Raw genomic sequence first — 27,111 nt, 5'->3', positions numbered from 1 at the left:
TAAACACAAAACATCAAACAGTTGCTACAACTTTCTGTGGAAAGAGGCATCCCATTACAGAACATCACAACTCAAAAAAAAAAAAAAAAAAAACCAAGCACAGATATAATAAACTCATCTTTTCACTGCTTGACATAATCTGAGACAATGCTATTATATAGGAAACATAATCAATAAATCGAATACTGACCTACTACTGAAGGAAAAAGGTTTGATACTGCCAGTCAAACCCTTTTCTATACAAGAGGATGAGCAAAAAAGAATTCATCCCATCCCACGACCACAATGCCAACGTTCTTCGTTATTACTGCACTCCATGCATCCAGACAAGGCCAGAATCCAGCCTAACTGATAATCCGATCTCAAGGTGTTCCGTAGGCTTCAATTGATTTCTCCAAGCTACCCAGTATTCTCAATCTGCATCCAGTTGCAAAGATACAATCCTTTAAATGATATTTCATAGACAATACAAAATTACAGAAGGGAGCCGGAATTACAAAAATCATTTCCATTGGCTATAGGAGATGCAAGACTAAACCTTGAAAGTATAGAGAGAATTTACACAAAGAAAGAGCAAGATAAGATAAGACAAGTGTTCAAAGAAACAGATAAGTTCTGCGGCTTGTCGAAGGTGCGTCGGTTCCTTCCCATCCATATGGACCAGAAAAAAAAGGCTCGGATGAAATTTTCCCATAAGACCTCTTTCTCTTTGAAATAGAGCTCAACTAAAATCTTTAGTTCAAAATTAGGAGCTCAGTTTAAATAAGGATCAAGTATCAGTCACGAACTTCTTGCCCAACTGGCCACTCTACCATCAACCATGACAGAAAAGGGGGCCAACCGTGGACTATACTGTCAGAAATGTCCACACTGCCGGGGAAAAGAAAACCATGCTTAAAAAGATAAATCCGATGCTAATCATATGAAGACTCCAATTAATCCTAGACAGAAAAGGGGGCCAACCGTGGACTATACTGTCAGATATGTCCACACTGCCGGGGAAAAGAAAACCATGCTCCTATGCTAATCATATGAAGACTCCAATTAATCCAATTGTTAAATTAATTGATGATTGTAGTAATATTGTTTGTGGTAAAAGGGAGTGCAAATAAGGGGAAGAAACTTTCATGAAGTTAGAAAGAAGGAAATGCTTAGAAAATGTTCTAACTGAAAACAAGCAAGAATTCCATTATCTTATGTCAAAGTAATATGAGAAATGATCGTCTGATAAACTTTTTTCAGACTAAAACAAATGAATACATGCTTAGAAATTAACAAAAAGAAAAGGAAAAAAGAAAAAAACCAATGAAATAAGTTCTAGAAATATGTTTCTCGTTCTAGGCAGAAAAGTCAACTGAGAATCGACTCTCTTTCTCATTAGGGCATAATTCCTGTGTCAAATGTAGCCAAGGAAATAATAAAAGGGAAGATAAATCCTCCTTATGAAAAGCTTAAACTACAACATTCTTAATAGATGAACCAGACAGATACTATGGTCATGACATACAGATCACTGAAACATTTGCAAAAGATCTGACTTCTTTATAGGTAAAATTATTAGGATTTCAAATGGAATACTTTCACCAAGACACTCACAATGACTCACTGGACAGTAATGATTTTTTGCATTTGTATTTGCGTTCATGATTCATGTTAGTGGTTGAACTGCTGAATCACAAAGTTAGAGGATAGTAAGCATATAATAGGTGATCTTAGAAGAGGAGCCCCATCAGAACCATTATATTTTAATGAAACTTCTGTAAACCTATCCTGTCATGAATTAATTAACCATGATATATGAAAGTGGCCCAATAATTGAACAAGGAATATTCATGTACATACCTTATTTGAGTTAATCTATTGGGTGTTTGTCAGCTTGCTTTGATGTATAATGTGCAGAAAGCAAAAGTAGAGAAAGAAAGGCACTGGCCACAAAGATCGCATCGAACCATCGGTGATAAAAGTCAAACTGAATATCTCCTCCTAATACATCTGTTATGATCAACCTGAGGGAATACGGACATTAATAATGAAGAAGGCCTATCAATGATAGATCAATATATTGCCTGCTATTCATTAAAACTATGCAGCAAGAAAGATTTACAGATGGCGATATTGTTTTGTGTATTGAATAAGAAACATGCTTACAAAAAATGGGGGGAAATTAAAATTTTGTTCACTACCAAGGCAAATAGGTTACACAAAAAATTCTCCGATTAGTATTAATAAATAAACCAAGGTGATTAATTACAATTTTTAGATGTCAAGAGGTGCTATGAAGCCTACAAATTCCAGAAAAGTCGTAAATATTTCTAGCTCAACTTCGGGAGTTCAAAAAATCTTCCACTTTTATCTGTGAATGCCAAATGCACTGAGAATTAGAATTGGATTCCATGTCCCATTTTCTTTGTAATGCCGTTTCTAGTACAAGCATACTTTATCCACATAAACACTCCACACAGGAAGCCAAAACCAACTCGAATGTAAAATATATTTTCATACCTGTACTCTGTTGCCAGGCTTTTTCTTATCAAAAGGATAGAGGAGACAAAGTACATTCCCATGATTTCAGAGAGAAAAAGAACAACATTGCTCGAAGATCCACTCCCAACTCTAGAGACTGCAAAAAAGAACTATGCCAGCAAAAAAAAAAAAAAAAAAAAAAAAAGGAAAGTAAAATGAATATTGAAGTAAAATGAATATTGTATATATTTAGACTTCAAGGTATTGGTACAAACTATTATTCAAACAATAAGAGGAAAAGATAGTAGAAAATATAATTGCCAAGTAATTGCATTACTTTCAGCCCAATAAAAAAGAAAAAAAAGCTAATTGTTGCACTTAGTCACACTCACACAGACGCACCTCGCAAGGAATAAGAATGTACACTAGGATCAAACTTAAATGTATCATGAATGCCGCAATCATACAGGAAAACTTACAAGAAAAAATGGAAGCTTCAAAACTAATCTTAATTACTTTTACAATATATGTTCCTTTTGCAAAATGGTGATACTTGGTCACTTAGAACATCCCTTCAATTAGTTTGCATTGGCGGCATAAGATAAAAAAATAAAAAGAATAAAAAAGGAAAGCGGGCATCCTAAATATCACTAAAAACAAGCAATTAAAATGAAAACCCAAAGATTATACCTTCATTAGATTGGTCAAGAAACCTCGTACAGATATTACAATCAACATGCCAATGAATAGTAGGGATATATACTACAGAAGAAATAGAAAGAAATGTCAGAAAAAGCAAGGTTAATAGAAACCACCAAAAAAAGAAAAAAAGGAGAGAGAGAAAAACCCCCGCACAAACAAAAAGCTAAATGGAAAGTTCCTTTTCTTTCCCCTCCATAATTTATATGCCTAAAAACTTCCATCTGGTCTGTCCCCCTGATGTCACTATAAACTCCAAGAAATGCAGGGTGGTCCGAAAAGGAAGCCACAAACAAAACGTTTATGAATATGAAACAAAGTTGATCATATATTTATAGCAAATTCCATCTTCACATAATAAGTCTATTTGATCAATTATTAAATCTCATTCATTTTTCAAAAGAGTGAAAATTTCAATCACGATGAAATAAAAGGAGGAAGTTAGTAGACTCCCACCACCAAAAGGTGTATTACAAAAATGATCTCCAATTTGAAATCGGTGGATGAATAAAGGAACTGGATAGCCTAGGATTTCTTCATTGAGATTGTCAGTGGTAGATAGCTTGGGTTCTGGCAATGATAATATTTGAAACTGTGACAAACATTTTGAACGACTGAATGTTGACATCTTGATAAAAGGTTTATCATTTCCAACATGGCTAGAACCGTACATTAAGTAAATCAGGTGAGTGAAGCTAACAGTCAATCCACAATGGTGAAGTAAAATTAGCACCATAAAAGACTACCTGAGATAATAATGCAGCGTTGATCCCGATGTCAAAGAATTGGAAGAATATGCTAATTGTCATTGTCACAGGATCAACTGAACCAGCCTACATATTTGAATATTGATGAAAAGTGGAAGACATCAAGTAGGTAGAATACGAATTGAAAAACATGGTTCCAAGAACGTAAGAATCCCTTAGTTACATCTACCATATGAATTGAAATAATAAAATAAACAGTAGAGAATTATAAAAATACCTCCTTGAAAACAACACTTTGCAAAGACTGCAAAAACAGGGGAAAAATCAAATGAATCAGATACCAAGACGTAAATACATTATTTATACTAGAATTTGAAAATGAAACAACTTGGAGTCATTAAAGATTACTTCTAAGCAAAAAACAGACTCCAAAGATTACTTCTAATCTAAGCAACAACAGAGAAGGTAAGGAGTGGGGGAATTCGAACCGCAAATCTCTTGGTCGCTAACACATATGGTATTATGGTTGCTTTGGCAATAACCGATAGGGTTTGACATAATTAAAAGATCAAGAATAGAATGATAAAAATTTAAATGATAAGGAACTTTATAGTATAATTTAAATAGTGCATGTAAAGTTATTCCTATTTCTTAAAACGAGTATTAGAGTACTGGGATTCAGGGAATGAACGGTACTTCTTATTCTTTTTTTATTACTGTTGGCTTGAAGAATAATTAGTAAGAGCTGTAATCTCCTGGTTAATAGTTTTCTGTTGCGAGCTAGAAGCACTATTTTGCAGGAAATCTAAAATTATAAGATAAATCATAGAAACTGCAAAAGAAAGAAAAACAGAAATAACTAACCAGAAGTCATTAACTAATAACAGGTAATTATTTATTTGGAACATAGCCACTCTTGCATTAGTACATATGACAAGCTCCATAAGAGGTCCCGTGGCTATCCATCTCTCCCAATAGCTACCACTTTTGCATGAAGTACCAAGAGAAACATATCCATTTATTCAGCAATTGTCACTTTGCCCCATCATTCTTGTTAGGAATTGTGGAGTACAAAACTCCAAGCCCATTTTTTTCTTAACCTATATGCAATAATTTTATTGGCTAAATGTGGAGGTGGTTTTATGAAACAAAATTAAGGCCCATTTCGTTTTTTCCAATTAACTCAATAAGCAACATCTCTTATTGGCTAATTTGGAGGTGAAGAATGATTAAAGAAGCAATTGAGGGCGGTGGAAATCTCTTTAAAAGAAACTGTATTAGAAGAATGTTATGAAATGTGCTGAGAAAAAAGTGAGAGCTTCACTGGTGGTTTTCTTTCAACATTTTTTTAGAGTGACGGTAAGCATATTGAAAAAAATACCGTGGGTATTTTTCTTGGAATTGAGGGTCTCTCTTCTTATTTATTCCAAGTTACCGGGTTGTGGTACTAGAAATTAGTTCGTGTTGGGCTATTTAGGAGAGATTTGTAGCACGAGTTTGAGGATTTCTTTGTAATCTCCATCACAGTAGAACCTGCAGTTGCAAAAGACTAGACCGTAGTCTCAAGTTTGAGGCAAACCAGTATATTCTTGGTGTCATTCTCTTTTTCCCTTATCCACTTTATTTACAATTTTATGATCGATTACTTATTTGGCTCTAACTTATGAAGTAGGAGTTTGAAATATAATTTAGTTTATTTCGCATTTATTTATATCTCGTAAAAATTCCCGACAATTCCGCACTTTTATACAAGATTCTTTTGGATGGTGCATAACAAGACTAGGGGATATCATCACTCATCTCTCCCTCTCCCTACGGGTCACCCATCTAAGGAGGAGAAGAAGATTCTCTGGCAAAACAAACAAATGAATATACATATATTTTTTTGTTGGGAACTTATGGTTGGAATGAAACACACAAATATTCTCGGATAAACACCAACCCATCTATAAGTTTATTGAATTTTGTTAAATTGACCCAAAAGTTTAAGCTGATGAGTGAAGACAAATTTAATATCGTATCATCTAACACTCCCCATCACTTGTGGGCTTGAAATATGAAGAAGACCCAATAAGTGGAAATGAATATTAATTGGGGAGAAAATAACATTGCAGGGATTTGAACACAGGAACTTCCTAAACCACCTGCTCTGCTACCATGTTAAGTCACCAATTGACTTAAGAGCTGATGGGTGAAGGAAAATTTCATATCATATCAACTAGCAAGTCTACTTCATTATGAGCTTTTTCATTAAGTAAATTATCTTTTCCATTTTGTAATTACAGTTTAAATACCCTCATGTTTCATTGGATGTTTCTCTTGTAATTATCTACAATAGGACTTTCTTTTATATTCATTTCATGATATCAAATGAAATGGTTTCTACCCTAACAACTAATTAGCAATTTTAAGGAAAGAATTAACAAAAAATGTTGTCACATTTACTTCTTCATCACAACAATTTAATATAAAACCCACTGGCTTTAAATATCTATTGTTGAACATTAGCATACCAAAGTTCACAATGAATTATTGAACGCAAGGACCAATTATTTTTACTGACAAAAGACATAGAAAAAGGAGCAGATTAACAAACCTTAATCATTTTATACACACAATAGATAGAACATGCATAGCCGAGTAGATTTTGCATGTGACCTCTCCAGGTACGTGAATAAGTTGCAGCCTCCTGCCAAGTCAGAAGAACTGTGAAGTAGTTTCCCATGTAGGAAATGCTGTATTGAGAATATATGAACCAGTAAATGGCTAGAACAACAATTGCTAATGCTTCATACTAGACTGACCAACAATGCACTACTAATTTACTAATCAACCTGGCAAATACAGCATTAATTGGTATGGCTGCGTGTATAGACAATTAGGAGATGGCCTATTACACGCATGACTAGAGCTTATCAAAGACAAAGACTTAGTTTTTTAAAAGAAAACTTATCTGACTATTTTAATGTGTTTTTTTTTTTTTCCAGATTCGCAGATCATCCATTCAATCTTGATTGAGTGATTTAGCAATTAGCTACCTTTCTTTTGTAGTTGAGGGATGCCCATGTCTATCAGGTGAAGAGGAATTTTCAATTTTCGACCTCTAGCCCTTCCCAAGGTTTTTCCTACGGCACTCTTTACTATCTTTTTTGTGCTCCCTCTATTCCCGCCAATGTCCCTATGTCTTTTCTTCACTCAAGAGGTTAAAATCTAAGATCAAGTTCTTGTTTGACAGATCTTCACAAGAAAGTGAATACCTTAGACCATGTGCAGAGGTATTCTTCTCTCTGTTTGGGGCCTCAGTGGTGTACCCTCTGAAGAGGCACGTTGGAGGACTCTGACCATTTTCTCTGGAGCTCTCAATTTCTTCAGTTGATTTGGGTTTATTGTCTGGAGTTCTGTCCTGCAATGTTTCCATGGCATGGCAGAGATCTTAGGGTTACTTAGAGGAAGTTCTGGTACACCCTCCCTGCAGAGGCAGGTTTCTTTAAGTTTTGCTTCTTTACTCATTTCTGGGATATTCGGTTAGAGAGCCATAATAGAATTTCAAGGGGTCAGAGAAGTCTTGGGATGAGGTTTGGGATTAGTAGAATTCATACCTCACCCTAGGCTTTTTTTAAAAAAAGAAAATAGCCACTTTCATTGAGAAAAAACGAAAGACCTCATCCTAGGCTTATGTTTCGCATATGTTTTATAATTATCAGCTAGACTTGATCCATTTGGATCGGAGTTCCTACTTGTAGCTTGAGGCATTTCTTTTGTTGGGTTTCTATTTTCTTTATTCCTTATTTATTTCTTTTACGCCTTGTATATTCTTTTATTTTCCTCTATGGATGCTCTATTTTTTATTAGAAAAAAAAAAAAAAAAAAAAAAAAAAAAAAAAAAAAAGAGAGAGAGAGAGAGAAAGAGAAAGAAAGAAAGAAGCGAGATTAGAAATAAATAAATTTGGGAATCGTCACTCCTAGACCTAATGCTTCCCCTTCGTGGAATTCAGTTTCCAAAGGTTTCTATTTTCTACTTGTTCTCCAACACTGATATCTTCCAAATGAAATGGCATTCTGTAATTTCCTAGGATGTTTTGTAAATTTGATAATGTCCGATAAAAGTATCAGACTCTTATCTATATACAGTACATACATACCACACACACATTATTATTATTATTATTTTGGGATAAGAAACATAACTAAATTCATCCTCTGGGAAATTAGTCACAATGCCATCAATACAAATGACAAAAGGACAGAGACGTTTCCACAATGCTGCCACCATACTTCGCTTATGAGACCCCGAGCCACCTTTTCATTCACTGCCCTTTTGCCAAGCGTTTTTGGAAAGATATTATACTTTGGATGGTCTACTCTGATAGGTCTCCAATTATACTGCAATATCAAAGAAGGAAGAATAGAGGTAATATAGGAAAATTGGAGGTTGAGTCGGTTAAGGAGGTTGGAGACCACAACAAACTACTCTCAATTATGTTGGGAGAAGTTTGGGTTTAAAAGAAGAAAGAAATGGAAAGAGAAGGCATTGAAGACTGAATATCTTGAGTGAGGGAAGTGAGCTCTCGAGGGTGGGAGTTCGGAATAGTCTGTTGTGTAGGAACAACCGAGGAGTGCCATTCGTCACCTACTTCATCTACTAAGCAATCGTGTAGTTGCGGTAAGCGATCGCATAATGTTAGTAAGCGATCGTGTAGAGTTTGTAAGCGATCGCGTAGTGAATGTAAACGATCGTTAAATGTTTGTAAGCGATCACGTAGCAAGAGTAAGCGATCGTGTAGTCGTTGATTGACATTCACCGTTTAATAAAGAACAAGTCCATCGTTTAGCTATTATGTTATACGATTGTGTCATCACACTTAATCAATAAATACACTTTAAAATATCAGTTTCCTATCAAATTGGTATTAGAGAAAAACCTGGCCAGGCATGGCTTAGAAACGATTTGAGGAAAAGCTGGAGTTACTAGACCAGGAGATTTCTAGACTCAGAGTCGAAATGCAAAAATTACCAACCATAGAGGAGAACTTGGCATCGTTAGCAAAGAGTATTGAGCGATTGGGTTTGCAAGCAGAGAAACATCAACAAATGCTCATTTCCTATATTACGGAAATGGCAAAGGGAAAAATGAAAGTGATGGAAGAGGCAGAAGGATCGAATAACAATAATGTGTGCAGAACGAATAGTTCAATTAAAGCAGCCGGTGAAGAAGCGACTTGCGATCGAAGTAAATTCAAAAAAGTAGAGATGCCGGTGTTTAACGGAAGTGATCTAGATGCGTGGCTATTCAGAGCAAATTGCTATTTTCAGATTCATAAACTGACTGAATCCGAGAAGATAACGGTGGCGGTTGTGAGTTTCGACGGCGCCGCATTAGACTGGTACCGGTCTAAGGAAAATAGAGAGCCGTTCAAAGATTGGGAAGATCTAAAGCGAAGGATGTTAGAGCCATTCCGATCTTTAAGAAAGGGATCGATTTATGGTAGATTCTTGGCTATCAAACAAGAAACTACTGTAGAAGCATATCGAAATCTGTTTGATAAATTGGTAGCGCATTACCACACCTACCAAATGAAGTGTTAGAAGAGACATTCATGAATGGTTTAGTGCCGTGGATAAAAGTTGAGGTCAAATGTTGGGACCCGTCCGGGTTAGCGCAAATGATGTCGTTACCACAGCGTGTTGAAGATAGAGAGAATGCGGGGGTCGAAGCGGGTCGGGCGCGAACATTCGAAGGTAAGATCCAAAACTCGAATTCTTCGAAATTTAATATTGAAAATATGAGTAAAATGGGAGGTAGTAGTGAACTAAAAGAATGAGGGAACTCTGGAGAGACATTTCCGATGAGGACAATCACATTACAAGGTGTGTCGACCAACGATAACCGGAGAGAAATTCTGGCAAGGAGGTTAACAGACGTAGAATTCCAGTCGAAGAGAGAGAAAGGACTTTGTTTCCGATGCAATGAAAAGTATACTGTTGGGATAGGTGCAAAGGGCGCGAACTGAGAGAACTGAGGTTACTTGTTGTGCATGTGTCCGGTGAAGAATTGGAGTTGCACGAAGAAGATGAAATAAGAGAAGAACGCTGGAATTGAATGTGTTGACGGTGAATGAAGAAATCTCGCCAATTGCGGAACTTTCTGTGAATTCGGTTGTGGGTTTGATGAACCCTCGAACAATGAAGATTAAAGGGAAGATCAAAGGGGAACCGGTGGTGATATTGGTTGACTGTGGAGCTACCCATAATTTCATATCAGAAGGATTAGCGAATCGTTTGCAGTTGGAAATCACAGAAACGACAAATTACGGAGTGGTTTTGGGATCGAGAACCGTGGTGCGTGGTAAGGGGGTATGCAAGAATGAGGAAATGAGAATAGGAGAATGGAAGGTGAATGATAGCTTCCTGCCATTAGAGCTAGGAAGTGTAGACGTGATTTTGGGATGCAATGGTTACATTCTTTCGGAAAAACAGAAGTCGATTGGTGGAATCTAACAATGACAATTGCTCATGAGGGCCGAAAAGTTACTTTGCAGGGGGATCCAAGTCTGACAAAAGCAAGAATCAGTCTGAAATGTATGGTGAAGACGTGGGAAGTTGAAGATCAAGGATTTTTGGTTGAATGTCGAATGATAAGCGGAGGTGAATCTGTGGCAGAGCAATGTGTAAGTGAGGAACCCGACTCAATACCAGAATCTCTATCAACCCTGTTAAATAAGTTTCAGGATATATTTGAATGACCAGAGGAACTGCCCCCTCGTCGAAGTATAGAGCATCATATCCACTTGAAGGAAGGAACCAGTCCGATAAATGTCTTCCATACAAATATGTGTATCATCAGAATGCTAAGATGGAGAAATTGGTCAAAGAAATGTTGGATTCGGGCATCATTAGACCAAGCACCAGCCCTTACTCGAGCCCTGTTCTACTGGTTAGAAAGAAGGATGGAGGGTGGAGATTTTGTGTGGATTACCATGCTCTCAACACTGCCACCATTCCAGACAAATTTCCGATTCCTGTGGTGGAAGAACTTTTCAATGAATTAAATGGAGCTGCTCTATTCTCTAAGCTGGACTTGAAGTCAGGCTATCATCAAATAAGGATGAACCCACAGGATGTTGAGAAGGCTGCCTTCCGAACACATGAAGGGTGTTATGAATTCCTGGTAATGCCTTTCGGTTTAACTAATGCACCTTCCACATTTCAAGCACTGATGAATACTATATTTAGGCCTCACGCCATTTTGTGTCGGTATTCTTTGATGATATACTAGTGTATAGTAGAAACCTAAAGGAGCATTTGCAGCATCTAGAGGTGGTACTATCAGTGTTAAGGGAGTTTATGCTAATAAGGAGAAATGCCAATTTGCAAAAGACAGAGTGGAAAATTTGGGGCATATCATTTCAAAGCAAGGGGTGGAGGTCGATCCGGAGAAGGTGTGGGCAGTGTTGTAGTGGCCGGTACCTAAGACAATGAAGGAGGTGCGAGGGTTCTTGTGATTATCTGACTATTATCGGAGATTCGTACAAAACTATGGCAGTATAGTGGTTTCATTGACACGGATTTTAAAAGGAGGGACTTTTCAGTGGACAGAGGAAGCTCAATACGCTTTTGAGAAGCTCAAAACTGCTATGATGACACTGCCTGTGTTGGCGTTACCTGATTTCAGCATACCCTTTGAGGTGGAGACCGATGCTTCGGGGTATGGCATAGGCACGGTGCTAATGCAGCAAAGAAGGCCGATAGCTTTTTACAGCCATACCCTGTCAATGAGAGACTGTGCGAAACCGGTATACGAGAGGGAGTTGTTAGCTGTTGTCATGGTCGTACAGAGATGGCGATCTTACTTGTTAGGAAGACGATTTGTCATCAAAACTTATCATAAAGCATTGAAGTTTTTACTTGAGCAGAGGATGATACAACCGCAACATTAGAAATGGGTTGCTAAATTGCTTGGTTATGATTTTGTAGTCTATCGTCCGAGATTGGAGAATGGGGCTATGGATGCGCTGTCCAGAGTGGATATGGAAACTAATTTGGCTCAGTTATCAGCTCCTACTTTGATCGATATGGCTGTAATTCAGAAGGAAGTAGAGCAAGATGATCGGTTACAAAGAAGTAAAGGCCGAGTACTTCGGAAGGAGGACACAGTACAAGATTTTTCTCTCCATCAGGGCGTGCTGAAGTACAAGAGGAGGTTAGTACTTTCAAGTACCTCGTCTTTGATACCTACTATCATGCATACATATCACGACTCTGTTTTTGGCGGTTATTCGGGGTTCTTAAGGACATACAAAAGAATATCCGGAGAACTGTATTGGGAAGGAATGAAGAGAGCTGTTAAGAAATATGTGGAAGAGTGTGTGGTCTGCCAGAAGAATAAGTCGTTGGTCTTGTCCCCAGTAAGGTTATTAATGTCGCTCCCTATTCCTGATGTCGTATGGGCTGACATATCGATGGATTTCATTGAAGGCTTACTCAAAGCCAAGGGGTATGATGTGATTTTAGTGGTAGTGGATAGATTGGGCAAGTATGCTCATTTCTTGCCTTTAAAACATCCTCGGAATGCTGGAGTTGTAGCAGATGTATTTTGTAGAGAAATAGTAAAGTTGCACAGGGTGCAGAAGTCTATTGTCTCGGACCGAGACAAAGTGTTTGTGAGTCACTTCTGGCAGGAGTTGTTCCAGCTGCCGGGTACCAAGCTCCATCACAGCACAGCATATCATCCTTAGTCGGATGGTCAAACAGAAGTGGTAAACTGCAGCGTAGAAATGTATTTGAGGTGTTTCTGTGGGGAATGTCCTAAAGAATGGATTAACTGGTTGCATTGGGTGGAATACTAGTATAATATTACGTATAATGCCTCCACTGGCTTTTCTCCTTTTCAGATTGTGTATGGACGCCCGCCTCCAGTGTTGATCTATTATGGGAATGATTCCACTGCGAATGCAACATTGGACCAACAGATGCGAGATAGGGATGCTGCACTACGAGTACTTAAGGTGCATTTGAGGGTGGCTCAGGAGAAAATGAAGAAATTTGCGGATGGGAAGCGAAGGGATATAGAATTTCAAGTCGGGGAATGGGTATGGCCAAAGTTGCGTCCCTATCGCCAAATCTTAGTTCGGCAAAAGCGGCATGTGAAATTGTCTCCAAAGTATTATGGGCCATATCAAGTTATTGTCAGGGTGGGATTAGTAGCTTACAAGTTGGAGCTTCCATCAACGGTGTCGATCCATCTAGTTTTTCATGTGTCGTAACTCAAAAAGGTGATTGGACAGCCAGAAGGAAAATCATCTGTAGATCCTTTAGTCAATGAAAATCATACTTGGCTACCTGAACCAGAGGCTGTATTGAGCTCTCGACCTCGGTTGTCTCAGCGGGGATGTGAAGTTTTGGTGAAATGGAAAGGGCTGCCAGAGCATGAGGTGACTTGGGAGGTGTTGGATGATTTTCAGAATCAGTTCCCAGAATTTTACCTTGAGGACAAGGTAAGGGTGGAGAAGGGAGGTAATGATAGGTCTCCAATTATACTGCAATATCAAAAAAGGAAGAATAGAGGTAATATAGAAAAATAGGCGGTTGAGTCGGTTAAGGAGATTGGGGACCACAGCTAAACTACTTTCAATTCTGTTGGGAGAAGTTCGGGTTTAAAAGAAGAAAGAAACGGAAAGAGATGGCATTGAAGACCGAATATCTTGAGTGAGGGAAGTGAGCTCTCGAGGGTGGAGTTCAGGATAGTCTGTCGTGTAGGAATAGCCGAGGAGTGCCATTCATCGCCTACTTCCTCTACTAAGCGATCGTGTAGTTGCGGTAAGCGATCGCGTAGTGTGTCTAAGCGATCATGTAGTGTTAGTAAGTGATCGTGTAGAGTTTGTAAGCGATCGCGTAGTGAATGTAAACGATCGCTTAGTGTTTGTAAGCGATCGCGTAGTAAGAGTAAGCGATCATGTAGTTGTTGATTGACATTCATCGTTTAGTAAAGAACAAGTCCATCGTTTAGCTGTTATGTTATACGATCGTGTCATCACACTTAATCAATAAATACACTTTAAAAGATCAGTTTCCTATCATACTCCTCTTCCTAATGATTTATTTGCCAAGCCTCCTTACGTATACTCTCACTAGCAATCCTTTTGGCTCACACAAGAAGATTTTTTATGGTTATTATGGAAGGAGAGGAACAATCGCTTGTTTAATGATAAAGGAAGCTCTTTTGGCACCTTTTCTGAACATATTATCTACCTTACTATGACTTGGTGCAAAAGTACATCTATCTTTACATCTCATAATCATACATCTCTTTTGACCAATTAGAGAAGTCTTATGTAACTCCGGTTCAGGTAACATGCCCATCTTTTGTAAATTTCATACATTAATGAAATTTATTTTTTATCCAAAAAAAAAAAAAAAAACACAACTTTCATTACTGCAAAGAGCGATACAAAAGGAAGGGGAGATGAGGCATCCCCCCACAACACAAAAATTTACAAAAAAGAAGTTCAACTAGTATAAATTTGGGTTAGGCCATAATTACAAAAGAATTTAGAGGTGGAGTGCCACGTAGAAGCAAAAAGAGTAACCATACTCCAAAAAATAGTCACTATTAGTCCCCAGACATACATACATACCACACACACATATGTGCAAACCGAGTCACCAGTACATCCAAGTACTAAAACTGTCAATCCTCCCTGCATTTCCAGCAATATTTATAATACCTCAACTACCATAGCAACTTCTACCATAACTATATAGACATTTTACCTTCCCCTCTGGACAGAAAAACATAGCAAATTACGATCATAAAGCATAACTTCCCAGGGGACTTGAAAGCCAAACTTGCAAAATTGAAGGAAAGAAAATTTTTTTCTAGTCTATAAACCCATACACCAATTCAAAACTCTTAGGCCGTTATAAATGATGGTAGAGAAAGTAATGTAAGCAATTGTGCTACAAATTTCTACACTCGTACAAACAGTACAGCACAAACCTTACCTTAGCTTGACGAAGTTCATAGATTTCCAGGAATAACTGCTTTGATAGCTCCTCCAATGCTTGTACTTCTGCTTCCATGTTTTTAATATCTTCATAGATCCCAGACAATTGGCAAAAATAAGATGAAGAACAAAGGCCAAACAAAAAAAGTGAGAACAAAACTACAAGGATAATCATACAATATCATGGGAGAATGAAGATTTTCTGAAAATCATTACACTTCGTTCACATCTTTTTTCGTGTTCAATTCATAAATGTTTTTTATTGAGTAATACCAGAAGTCATACTTATCAAGGAAAAAGGAAAGAACGTAAGAAAATAAATTTCAAAGAGATGCTGCAAGAAATTGAAAAAGGTGATAAATAATTTAATAGAAAGCAAAACAGAAAAGAAAAAGAAGGAAAAGAGTAACTTCAAAGGGATAAAAGACAACAACTAACCTTGCTCTTTTTGGTCCTCTTGTACTGATCGAACAACAGTACCAACTAGCCTCTTAAAGAAAGATCTAGACTTGGAATTCTGTAACATTCATCTGTTAGCATTTGGTGATGCTAATAAATATCAAGATCTTGTATGTGTCAAGTTTTTTCGAACAAGTTCTTACTCTCACAATAAGCATTCAAATTCATTACTGTTTCAATATGACAAGAAGTTACATTTTATAAAACTGAGTTAGAAATATCTTGGGCTTTATTTTAGTGATTTCCACACATCCAAGAAAACAATCATCTACCCAATTCACATACTTTAACGTGTAATAATTTACCCAACTGAAAATAGACTAAACCAATTAAAAATGCAACGATATTTTATGGAAATGGAGCTTCCATAAGAAACATGGAAGAAAAAGAAAGAAAATCCAACCCAAAGATCCAAGCCAAACTAACTATTTAAAAAAGGGCTTCCATCCAAAAGTAAAGTCCTCGCAAATACTTACAAAATTGCTATTATATTGACAACCCACCTACTACAGTTAATGAGAAAGAAAAAAGAAGAATTTCACATCATTATTATTTAAATTTATAAGAATTAGGCTGAAAAACTTAGAACTTAAAATCTAGAACTTATAGGCAAAATTAAACTTTTAAAAGATCATAGATAAAATAAAAAAAGGTCATTATATTGGGGACAAAATTATAGAATCAGCATGAAAAATAAAGTCGGTAATACCATCAAATCATAAAATTTCAGATTTAACCAGCTAATAAAACTAATATTAAGATACCTCCTCTGAGCCAAGAACCCGCTCCATCTCCATTTGGGAAAGAATAATTTTCTTTTTCTTTGAAATACAAGTCTCGATGGATTGCATTAGTTGTCTTTCCAAAGCCTTAATTTCAGTTTCCTCAATCTCTCTACAAGTTATAAAATAACCATATGCACTATGAGAAATGGAAAACTCTAGCCATGAAGATAGTGCTAAATTGAATTAAAAAACCAAAATGACATCAAGGTAGAAATGGGTATTTAAAACATTTCCATAGTGGATAATAGTTGCACTAACGTCATCTTCTGCTGCTACTAATTGAACAAGGTAATGAAGGACTTCCCTTCATTCCTGTCAAACTTAAAACCTCTCATCTCAAAATGAATTACATATTGCCACAAAGATCTCACGTTTTAACTTGGAATATTTGAAGTGATAAGATATGAAAATGAGAGTATCCAAAACACAACTGGAGAAAAAAAAAATTGAACTGAAACTTCAGCTCAAATGTTTTTTTTTTTTTTTTCCTGTTTGGGAGGGCAGGTGGGGGTAGCAGATAAGAAACAACATCATTAATGTACGAAATTTTCAAAAAAAAAGGGGGGGGAAGAGTGCTCCAATCCAAAGGAGTTGCAAATAACAGGTACCTGATGAAAAGAGACAAATAACTGTAAGGCAAATTTACAGCTCCAAAACCAGACAGCACAGCCATCACAGTGACCCCAATCACCCCTATTCTGCTGACCAATTGAGGCATGGTAAAGAAGCCTGAAAAGAAGACATTCTTTTAGAAATCGAGGACACAATAGTACACCCTATAGAACAGATCTTGTTCAAGTGAGGTCGTAAAAGAAGATATTCTTTTAAAATTAAAAAAAAATGGGAAACAAGTTTTTCATTTATATGTAAAAAGTTACAAACGAACGTACATGTCAAGTTAAAGTATTACGTAAAACAAACAGGTACTAACATTGAATTCCGGGAGATAGGGTGGTGGGGGGTTGGAGTTATTCAATAACAGGTACTAATAATGCATACAGCAAAACTTTAAAATATCTGAAAGGATGGCAATATGAAACAGTAAATTCAAAACAAAATTTCCAACCTTTATCAGGAGAAGGCATTGGAAAATGAACGCCCATTCGCCAAAAAGCATAAAGAAAGGCCAGTAAGAATAACATGGCTCCAAGAGCAGCCCGCTCCTTCCTTACACCTAGAATAAATGTTTTGGCATCACATAAGAAGGTTAGGAACAACAAAAGTTATCACCATACCTGAAAACCTTATTCTACCATGAAAACAGTGTTTTTTTTTTCCCTTTTTTCTTTTTTTTTTTTTTAATTTAGTTATAAGAGAATTCTGTGAGGCTTCCAATTATGAAGGTTTATGAGAGGAAGAAGGGTAAAAGAGGAAGTGTGGACACTGAAACAAAGAGTGAGAACCAGCAAGGGGGGACCATGGTGGAAATGGTACAAACAAACCGTTAGAGGGCGGCTGCACGTCGTGGAGCTTCGTACGGAAGGAGGGGACCAGTGTTTTGGGGTATTTGTAGGTTTTGGGAAGGGAGAGCAGCAGGAATGTTTTTGGAGTGAACTCTTGGGAGAGACGGCCTCTCGAATCGCCGATTATTCTTTTCTTTATGCTTTCTATTGCCTTTGCTATTTGTCTTGTATTTCTGTATTAGAAACTCTTGTGAATCATTACTGCTGGTTGTTGGTTAATATCATAACTCAGGGGGAGACTGAATACCGTGATTCTTGGAGTTGGGTGTCTGGTTGGAGTGTGTTTGTGTTATTTCTTGTGCAGGTGAACTGGATTCCTAACAAATTCTGCTCAGACAATCTAAAACTGTGCGCTTGAACAAAGGCAAAATTGGCTTGCTTGACTGAGGTAATGTTGCGCCATATATTGAGGCCTATACACAAATGCAACAATAATGGTACCCAATATTCAATTGGTGATCTCAGTTTGTCCATGAGCTTGCAATCGGCATGTATTGTTGAATATTAAGTTTTAAGGACGTCAAATTTTTGCCTCAACGGTTTTGAGGACAGAATTTGCTGTCACAATAAATGAACGGCGGCCCCGCACAGTCAAACTGCCTCATGAAACAACAAATTTCCTATATTAATAGCATCTTGTCTTCCCGTCAAGGAAAAAGTGGCTCATTTAGGTTTTATAATGAAAATTTTCATTGATTAATGAAATAGGGGAACCCCCAAAAGCCAAAAGGCAATCACAAAAGGCAAAGTGGCTCATCTTGTTGAGAGGATCAACTGTTTATCATAAAACAAATTTGAGGATAACTTGGAAGGGGCGCAACAAACACCTCTCTCGATAAGGAACACACCTTTGATAGATTCTTTGATCATGTTATTTTCCTTACTATGTCATGGTGTGTATGTATTACATTTTACAGATCATATTCTCTCTTCTCCTTTTCGACCAATTAGAGAAATCTTTTCTGTAACTCCTTTAGTTTGGGCTTCAACCTTCATTTATAAATTTCACACATCAATGAAATTTGTTTCTTATCCCCCCCACACACACCAAAAAAAAAAAGAAAAATTTGAAATTTTGGTGGGTTTATTATTTTTTATATACCCTTGTATATTCTTTCATTTCACTCAATAAAGCTCAATTTCTTACCCAAAAAGAAAAAAAGAAGTTGAAATTTTGGTGAGTTTCATTCTAAAGAATATTGTAATTTTTTTAATTTATTATTTTTTATAAGAAAGAAAATTGTAATTTCACTAGTGATTGAAATAAAACACAATTCTTTGACAAATGAAAACTTCAGGTTCAACCTCAAATCCCTTCAAACAGGACTATTGAGTTTTAAGTGTATTTGATATTGTTTCATTCTGTTGAAATATTGAGTAGAGTCAGAGTTTTAAATAACAAAAAGTAACTCTTATCTCAGATGTGCAACTTTTATATTATAAGAACTAACTCACGTAACATTCATTTAATTTAATATTTACGGAAAAACATAAGAGGATAAAATAATTTTAATGAAAGGAAGAAAATAGTGAAATTCAGTTATTAGACTAGCAAGGAAGAAGCATACCACCATTGCAAAGCATCAAGTAACAATGATAATAAGGCAACATGAAAACTAGTAGGAGTATCAGACAGAACAAATCCACCTTCCAGTTCAGCCATCTTGCCCTGTAGCAATTAAAATAAACCAAGATTAATGCACCTAAATTATGAACAACCTGCAACAAATTCAACCATGAAAAATGAGTGTTAACATACTTTTCAGGATGCTTCTAAATAAGGAAGATCTGTCCTTTGATTGTTTGAATGGGGACCATTCATGGAAGTATGTTACAGAAAGAAACTTAATTACATTTAACCTTTAATCTCTACGATCAAACTTTTATATTTGTTGTTAAAATCAGTTTAACCTATCAAACAGAGTCTATACAGCATTCCATTAGTAAGTAGATGGGAACGTTTACACCATTTGAAAAGGAGAGTAGAAAAACTAGAATGGTGGAATAAGAGAGAATGTTTACACCATGTCAAAACTGAATTAACTATAGCAACAAAAAATCTATAATAAGGGAGTTCTTTTTCTCGGAAAATTCTTCTATTCCTTTCTTGACGCATGTTCTAGTAGGATGCTCTAATAAAATTCTACCAAGAAGCTTCTTTTCCTTTTGGAAAAGGTACTCTCCAAGTACATGGGAAGGAAGAGTCTCTCAGAAGAGTGGTATGCTAACTAAAAGATGAAAGGAGATAGTTCCAAAAGGTCCTATGCACGTGACACCATAAGGTGACTCCATTGTGGAGACAAAGGCATGAAGGGCATTCTCCTTTGAAGCTTGTCACATGTATTGATGGCTTTTTTTTTAGAAAGCTCCCGTCAGGGACACGTGATGCCAACTCTTCATAGCCTTTGAAAAGCTAATTTGCAAAGAATTTCCCAAAGAAGGATACATATCTCCTCATCTTTGGAGATGCAGAAAGTAGAATATAACTAGGCCGTCATGCTCATCATGCTAATCAATGCTAAGTTAATGGCATGGCCATCTCTTTTTGGCATGATTCTTGGATGAGTTGTGGAGTTATCACTACTGTTTTCCCTTGTCTTTTTCGACTTACTCAATTGGCTTGTACATTTGCTGAAGTTTGCAATTTTGCTCATGCTGCTTGGGATTTGAGTTTTTGTCGGAACCTTAATGATTTGGAAATCATTGAATTGGCTAATCTTTCTCATCTTCTTTCCTTTGATTGGTCTAAGGAAATTTGATGATTGTTGGTCTTGACCGCTAGATCCTTCCAATAATTTCACAGCTAAATCTCTTCTGGAGACTCTTGTTGGTAATCCTATACCAATTATTAAAAATATTTACTCGGTGATTTAGAATGATACTTATCCAAGGAAGATTAAGATTTTCCTGTAGAAGCTTAGTCTTTCTGCAGTTAACAAAGATGATCATCTACAGAGAAGAATGCCTTATTTTCACCTTCCTTCTTGGTTTTTTTAAAGGAAATGGAACTTTTCATTGACATAATGAGAAGAGGCTAATACTCCAAAATACAATGAAACAAGGTAAAAGAAGGAGAAAGGGAAAAATAATAATAAAAACCAGAAGCACCAGAGCAAAAAAATATCAACGTCCATCAAGTCTTCTATTTGTCAAATTCGAAGTCTTGTGGATATTTATTTGCTCATTGCTCCTTTGCTCCAGATTAATGGATGACCGTTTTGGAGGCTTTTGGTTGGTCTTTGGCCTTGCCGAATATCATTTATGATCTTCTAGCTTCTATTTTTGGGGGGGCATCCTTTCCATGGTACAAAGAAATTATTATGGCTTGCTCTCAATTGTGTCCTTCTCTGGTTTCTTTGGGGAGAAAGAAATGGTCACATCTTTAGGGTATTTCTTCCATTGATTATTTTATGAATTTGATTCTTTTTCATGCATTGTATTCGTGTAAGTGTAAAGACCCTTCTACTGATCATAGCCTCTCTACTACAATTGCTAATTAGAAAACTTTCGTGTGATCTACCTTTAGGTGTTTGGGTTTTTACTCCTTTATTTCATTTTAGAACTTTGCTTCTCCTCTTAAAAAGAAAAAAAGAATGTATCTAGTTTAACGAAGTTGCATCTCTTGACTTGCTCCCTTCTTCCTATTTTTAGAGGACAAATAATGAAGCAACTTCTTCTAAGACTTTTAGAGCCTTGCAAAATAAAGAATACAAAAACAATAGTTCTAAGTTAACATAATTAATTATACTAAAACAACCTACCATCCTAACTAAATTGCAAATTATTTTGCTTTTATTCACCCCTCTAAGAATATAAACTCGTTCTCAAGTTCAATTGAGGAACAAGAAAAATGGGCATCTTATGGCAAGTGAACCAAGGATTGAAGGAAGCTTCAAAATCCAAAAAAGAGAAATGAAAGACTCCAACCATAAAATTGCTTCAAATCTCTTCCAACACAAAATAATAGTCCAAGAAAAACAAAAATTCCAAGCAATTCACAATTGATGTAACCTTGTCCTTCGAAATATTAAACCTTCAAAGCAATGTCTAACATACCAAACAATATCAACCAAAATGTGTGGCTTCGCTATTACAAAGCAAGATTTGTTTGCTCAATTGGTGGCTTAAAATAATGATTATATCAAACAATCCACAAGAATCCTTGAGTATTACTCTTACTATTCACAATCCCATCTTCTAAAACATCACAATTCACAATAAACATTTTGCAGTTTCCTGAAAACTGAACCAGGTGGCTACAAAATTCTTGTTATCAGTGAGAGTTGATGAACTTGATGGAGAATACAACCATTTTGGAAGTGTGGGTTGTGTGCCTTGTGAAAATATTGAAGTGGTTGAATTTTGGTGTCATTTCCTCTTAAGGCTTGTGGTATTCCTCCATTCAGGTCAGAAGATATGTCTATGTGCAATCTAAAGGTTGTAGTAAGCTGCATTGTTTTCTTCTTTAGTAGTGGACTAACCATTTTCTCTAAACCCCATCTATCTTCTTCCTTTTTCCCATTATCCAGCAACAAAGACGAACTCCGAGATCACCTCTTAATCACTTCTCCAAATAAAACAAAACACCAAACCAAGGTATTAAAATCCTATTTTACTTGCTCGATTACATTCCAACAGAAAGCAAAAACAAAGCCACACAATTTCTAACATAATCAAACAACCAACCACTCGAGCCCAAGTATTCCACAACAACAAGGGAATACCAAAAACAAGAAATAGGTCCAAATTGCCCAAAATTTCAGACAGACAACCCACAATACAATTTGAAGTGAGTTCGTTAGAGAGCAAAGTTGCAGAAATTGAACACAGAGGACTCACTCTTTGGAAAGAACAGGAATGATCTCGAAGAGAACGAGCTGAAGTAGATTACATGAGAAAGCGAAGACGACGCTGAAGATAATTTGAACGAGAACTTGCTTTTCTTCGTACTCTTTGTAGAGCCTTCTATTCAAGAACCATAACCCAGCCCATCCAAGAAGGCAAACTGAACCCACAGCCACCACTCCCTCGCAGATCGACCACCCCCAGCCCATAGCTCCGTCGCTCTCTGGATACAACTCCTCTGTCGGCATTTAACGCCGGGATCTCTTCTTTTTCCTTCCCTTTTTTCTTTAAACAAACTTAAATCCCTCCCTGTGTAGTAGATTTCACGCTTCCCCAGTGGCGTACTCCCATTTTACATTTTTTACAGTGTCTTCTGTCCCCAACCGTTTTAATCTTTGACTGGATTCGTATTTTTTTTTTTTTTTTCTTTTCCTCATTTGTTGTTACATGAATATAAATTTATCATATATGCTTTTTTTGTTCAACATTATATAGGTGGTATTATGAATATTATAATAGCAAATAGATGTTTCATTGATATCCCAAAAGCCATGTATCATCCTTCATATTGTCTACGTGCTTTGTAATTATTCATGTTTAGTGTTCATGTAAGTCCATATCATACTTGTCACTTTACTTATTAAATAGTGGCATTTGATGGATCTTAAAATCACATATACATCGGTGAGAACTCCACTTCAAAATTCCACTAATTTTCATATTATCTAATTTTATAATTTTAGTTATTTTATGTTTTTAGTTATTTTATTTTATATTATATTTTATATATTTAATATTATCATATAAGTATATTATTATATTATATTTTCTCTATATCCGTGTTCTCGCCGTGCTCTTCAAATTCACAACACGTTATCAGCACGAGCTCCTGTCATTTTCTCCTATAGCTCATGTTCATACACAAAATGGTTTAGCAGAATTATTTATAAAACGTTTGCAATTAATTGGTTTAGCAGAACTCCACTTCAAAATTCTATTAATTTTCATATTATCCAATTTTATAATTTTAGTTTTTTTTATATTATATTATATATATTTAATATCATTATATAAATAAATTATTATATTATATTTTTTCTATATTCGTGTTCCGGTCATACTCCTCAAATTCACAATAGGTGGAAATTTTTTAGTACAATAAATAGATTTGAACCATGTATCTTTTAGTTAAGGAGTGTTTAGTCCAAAAATTTAGGTCTTGGTAACTATTTTATTTTCTATTTTTGTTTTTTTAAAATTAGGCCTATGGGCACTACTTTTACCTTCAATTTTTTCTTTTGTGATTTACTTTTCATCAATGGTTTAAAAACCAAGCTAAATTTTGAGAATTAAAAAAAAATAGCTTTCAAAAGGTTGTTTTTGTTTTTAGAATTTAGCTAAGAATTCAACTATTGTAATTAAGAAATATGCAAATCATTGTAAGAAATGTGCATGAAATAGATTTGATTCTAAAAAACAAAAACAAAAAACTAAGTGGTTGTCAAACGGGCCTTAGAGAATAGGTGTTAGAGAAGAGTAAAGTTGTATGGAAAAATTTTCAAAAACAACCTTCAAATATTTCCTTCAAAACTACTGCTCTTTTATAAAATTCGTTGAAATAGTTTTTCTCGATCCATCTCGACTAAGGTTAACCACCGTAATTTAAATTTAAAAAAAAAATAAAGTAATTGTAATAGATCTCATTTTTAGTGTTAACGACTTAGTTTATAATGACATTTTAAAAAAAATTGCAAATATAGCAGATTCTACCAATTATATGGTTTATCACCGATAAACTTCTACTAACGATATGGTCTATCATTAATAAACTCCTATCAATATTATGATATATCACTAATAGACTATCTAAATTTTACAATATCTGCAATTTTTTTTTATATTGTGTTATATCTGCTAATATTTTGGGCTTGATTGTTATATTTTTCAACTACCCTAAAAAAATTAGGTTTTCATCTATCGGTTGTTGTGGGCTTTCCCAACAAAATCTTGGGCATGATTAACACTGAGATTCTATATATTTGGATTTTTCTAGTGAAATTTTTGTCGAGATTGGTGCCCTAAATCTCGTAGGGTTCTATAGTTTGTAATTGTATTGTACAAACATCTTATTTATCTAATAAAATATGTGATGTTTTAATTTAACTTTTAGTTGCATTAAACCCACAAACCAACAAACTAACATCCAAGGTTATCTCATAGCTTAAAAATGTATATAGAGACATACGGGTGGATCATGTAACTCGTTAACCCTTTGCCACAAGTCAAGCCTTAAAGGTTTGCACCTTTCCATCTACACCTCTCTTTCGCTTATAGATCCACTTACACCCAATAGGTCTTACCCCATCAGGTGGATCAACAAGCTCCCATGCGTTATTGAAGTACGTGGTCTTCATTTCCTGGTTCATGGCCTTAACCCATTCATCTTTGTCAACATCCTCCATTGCTTTCTTAAAAGACAACGGATCCTCAACCCCATCATTTGAAATGACGTTTTGGGCTTCAGTCAAACCCATGTAGCGATCCGATGGGTTCATAACCCTCCCACTATGTCGAGGCAATCTCAAATCTTGAGTTGGTTGACTAGATGTTCTGACCTCAACAACTCTTGTTGATCTGACGGCTTGTTCAACAACTCTTGTTGAGAACCCTCAGCAGTCTCGGTCTCACTAGAAATTTTACGCAAAACGAGCTTACTCCTTGGCTTATGATCCCGGATGTGGTCTTCTTCCAAGAAGGTAACATTTGTAGAAACAAACACTTTGTTCTCACTCAGATCATAGTATCCACCTCTCGTTTCCTTGGGGTAGCCTATAAAGAGGCAAACCTTCGAATGCGGTTCCAACTTCTTTGGGTTAGTCACTAACACATATGCCGGATAGCCCCAAATCCTAAAGTGGCGTAAACTACTTTTACAGCCTCTCCACAACTCAAAAGGTGTTTCAGAAACACTTTTCGAGGGAACATTGTTCAGGATATAGCATGCAGTCTCCACTGCAAAATCCCAAAACGAGTCTAGAAGATGAGCATAACTCATCATAGACCGAACCATGTCCAACAAGGTTATGTTTCTCCTTTCTGATACACCATTCTGTTGAAGTGTACCAGGGGCCGAGAGTTGGGATACAATCCCATGTTCTATCATATAGTTCTAGAATTAGACGTCCATATACTCTCCACCACGATCAGATCGTAGTGTTTTTATCTTCTTACCTAACAAGTTTTCAACTTCAGCCTTATACTCCTTGAACTTTTCGAGGGCTTTAGACTTACATTGCATTAGGTAGAGATACTCAAACCTTGAATAATCAACTATGAAAGAGATGAAATATTCATACCCACCCCAAGCTCTAACATTCATCGGACCACAGAGATCTGAATGTACAAGCTCTAAGGCTTCCTTGGCTCTGTAACCTTTTCCAGTAAAAGGTCGTTTGGTCATCTTGCCTTCGAGGCGTGATTCACATACCGGCAATGAATTTTCTTCTAAACTCTTTAGAAATCCACTTTTCACCAACATCTCAATCCTATTGAGGTTGATGTGACCTAACGTTAGATTCCAAAGATAGGTGTTTTCCTTAGGAGAAACCTTTGGTCTTTTAGCTGTTGTTGTCATACTGAACATTTCAGTGTTAAATAAGGCTTTTATGACTAACAAACTTAGTACATATAAGTTACTTTCCATTGAACCAAAACCAATCTCCATTCCATTCTTGAAAATAAACATTTTATTCTCAGAAAAGAGACGGTATACCCTTGTTCAATGAGACAAGAAACCGAGATTAAGTTCCTCTTAATATAAGAAACTACGAAAACATTATCCAGTAGTAGATAGCGTTTCTTGTCAACAAATAACTTCAGCCTACCTATAGCAATAGCTGAAATAACCTCACCAGTACCGACTTGTAGAGTCATCTCTCCCTGTGGCAACGTTTGTCAGGAACTGAATCCTTGGTAAGAGGAACTGACATGATTGGTAGCATCCGAATCTAAGATCCAGGCAGAATCATCATTCTCAATCAAACACGTCTCCAAGACCAATAAATCAAATTTACTGTCTTTCTTCCTTTTTTGGAGAGTAGTGGGAACAGTGTCAAAACAACTGACACTACTGGTTTTGTCATCTATCCCTTTATGCTCAAAAAGTAAGAACTGACGTTCAAAAAAATCTTGCAACGAGTTCATGATCTCGTATGCAATGACCATGCTCAACCCTTTTGGCCAAAACATCAAGTATGTTAAACAAAATGTGAAGTTAGGCCAATGAATTAGCCTTCATCCACATCTCATATGTATTGTGAACACTTTGCGGTGCATCAAGGGTTGGGACTTGAGGACACTCCTCAACCATGACAAATTCGAGGTCGTTTGCCACGAAATACGTTTCACACGATTCTTTCCACTGTATGTAATCGGTCATATTAAAAGCACTAAGCAGAAATACTAACGAGTTGCTGAAAAGAAAAACACATTGACCTATGTTAGGTTTTAGGCAAATACCAGTTGTAAAATAAACAACATCTAATAAGGTTTTAGCAAAACTAATATGAACCCCATGTGACATCTAGTTTCGCAATGATGCTTTAAAGATTTAGGACAAAAGTCGCCGAAGGGAGGTCATTTATCCCTCCTCTAAATTGAAAAGTTCTCAACTAGTCATTAATTCCAG

General features: G+C 36.3%; 1 protein-coding gene and 1 pseudogene across 1 annotated transcript; one reads left to right on the top strand and one right to left on the bottom strand.

The window, feature by feature from the left end:
* LOC120088182 (GPCR-type G protein 2) lies at positions 1-22,894 on the bottom strand. The gene is made up of 14 exons (XM_090305981.1): positions 22,419-22,894; positions 19,148-19,248; positions 17,183-17,290; positions 16,725-16,845; positions 16,096-16,225; positions 15,311-15,389; positions 14,871-14,959; positions 6,466-6,558; positions 4,147-4,173; positions 3,909-3,995; positions 3,154-3,225; positions 2,503-2,633; positions 1,843-2,006; positions 1-417 (listed from the first exon to the last, which is right to left on the bottom strand). Exons 1-13 carry the CDS (start codon positions 22,670-22,672, stop codon positions 1,853-1,855), a joined length of 1,446 nt encoding a protein of 481 aa, XP_090162107.1. The 5' UTR covers positions 22,673-22,894; the 3' UTR covers positions 1-417; positions 1,843-1,852.
* Positions 8,871-9,886, top strand: LOC150033465 (uncharacterized; annotated as a pseudogene).
* Positions 22,895-27,111: the final 4,217 nt, after the last annotated feature.

This window comes from Benincasa hispida, chromosome 10 (genome assembly GCF_027475165.1).
Source record: "Benincasa hispida cultivar pf3 chromosome 10, pf3_genome.v1.1, whole genome shotgun sequence".
Lineage (NCBI taxonomy): Eukaryota > Viridiplantae > Streptophyta > Magnoliopsida > Cucurbitales > Cucurbitaceae > Benincasa > Benincasa hispida.
Note: the sequence above shows the minus strand (reverse complement) of the source record. Positions and strands in the feature narration are given on the sequence as shown.

Bases quoted from the DNA above. Each gene is read 5' to 3' on its own strand.
- LOC120088182 (XM_090305981.1), bottom strand. From the start codon at position 22,672: ATGCCGACAGAGGAGTTGTATCCAGAGAGCGACGGAGCTATGGGCTGG. The intron at 19,249-22,418 runs GTGAGTCCTCTG...TAATTGCTACAG, and splicing joins ATTCCTGTTCTTTCCAAAGA to GGCAAGATGGCTGAACTGGA. The intron at 6,559-14,870 runs GTAAGGTTTGTG...CTGACTTGGCAG, and splicing joins ATGAACTTCGTCAAGCTAAG to GAGGCTGCAACTTATTCACG.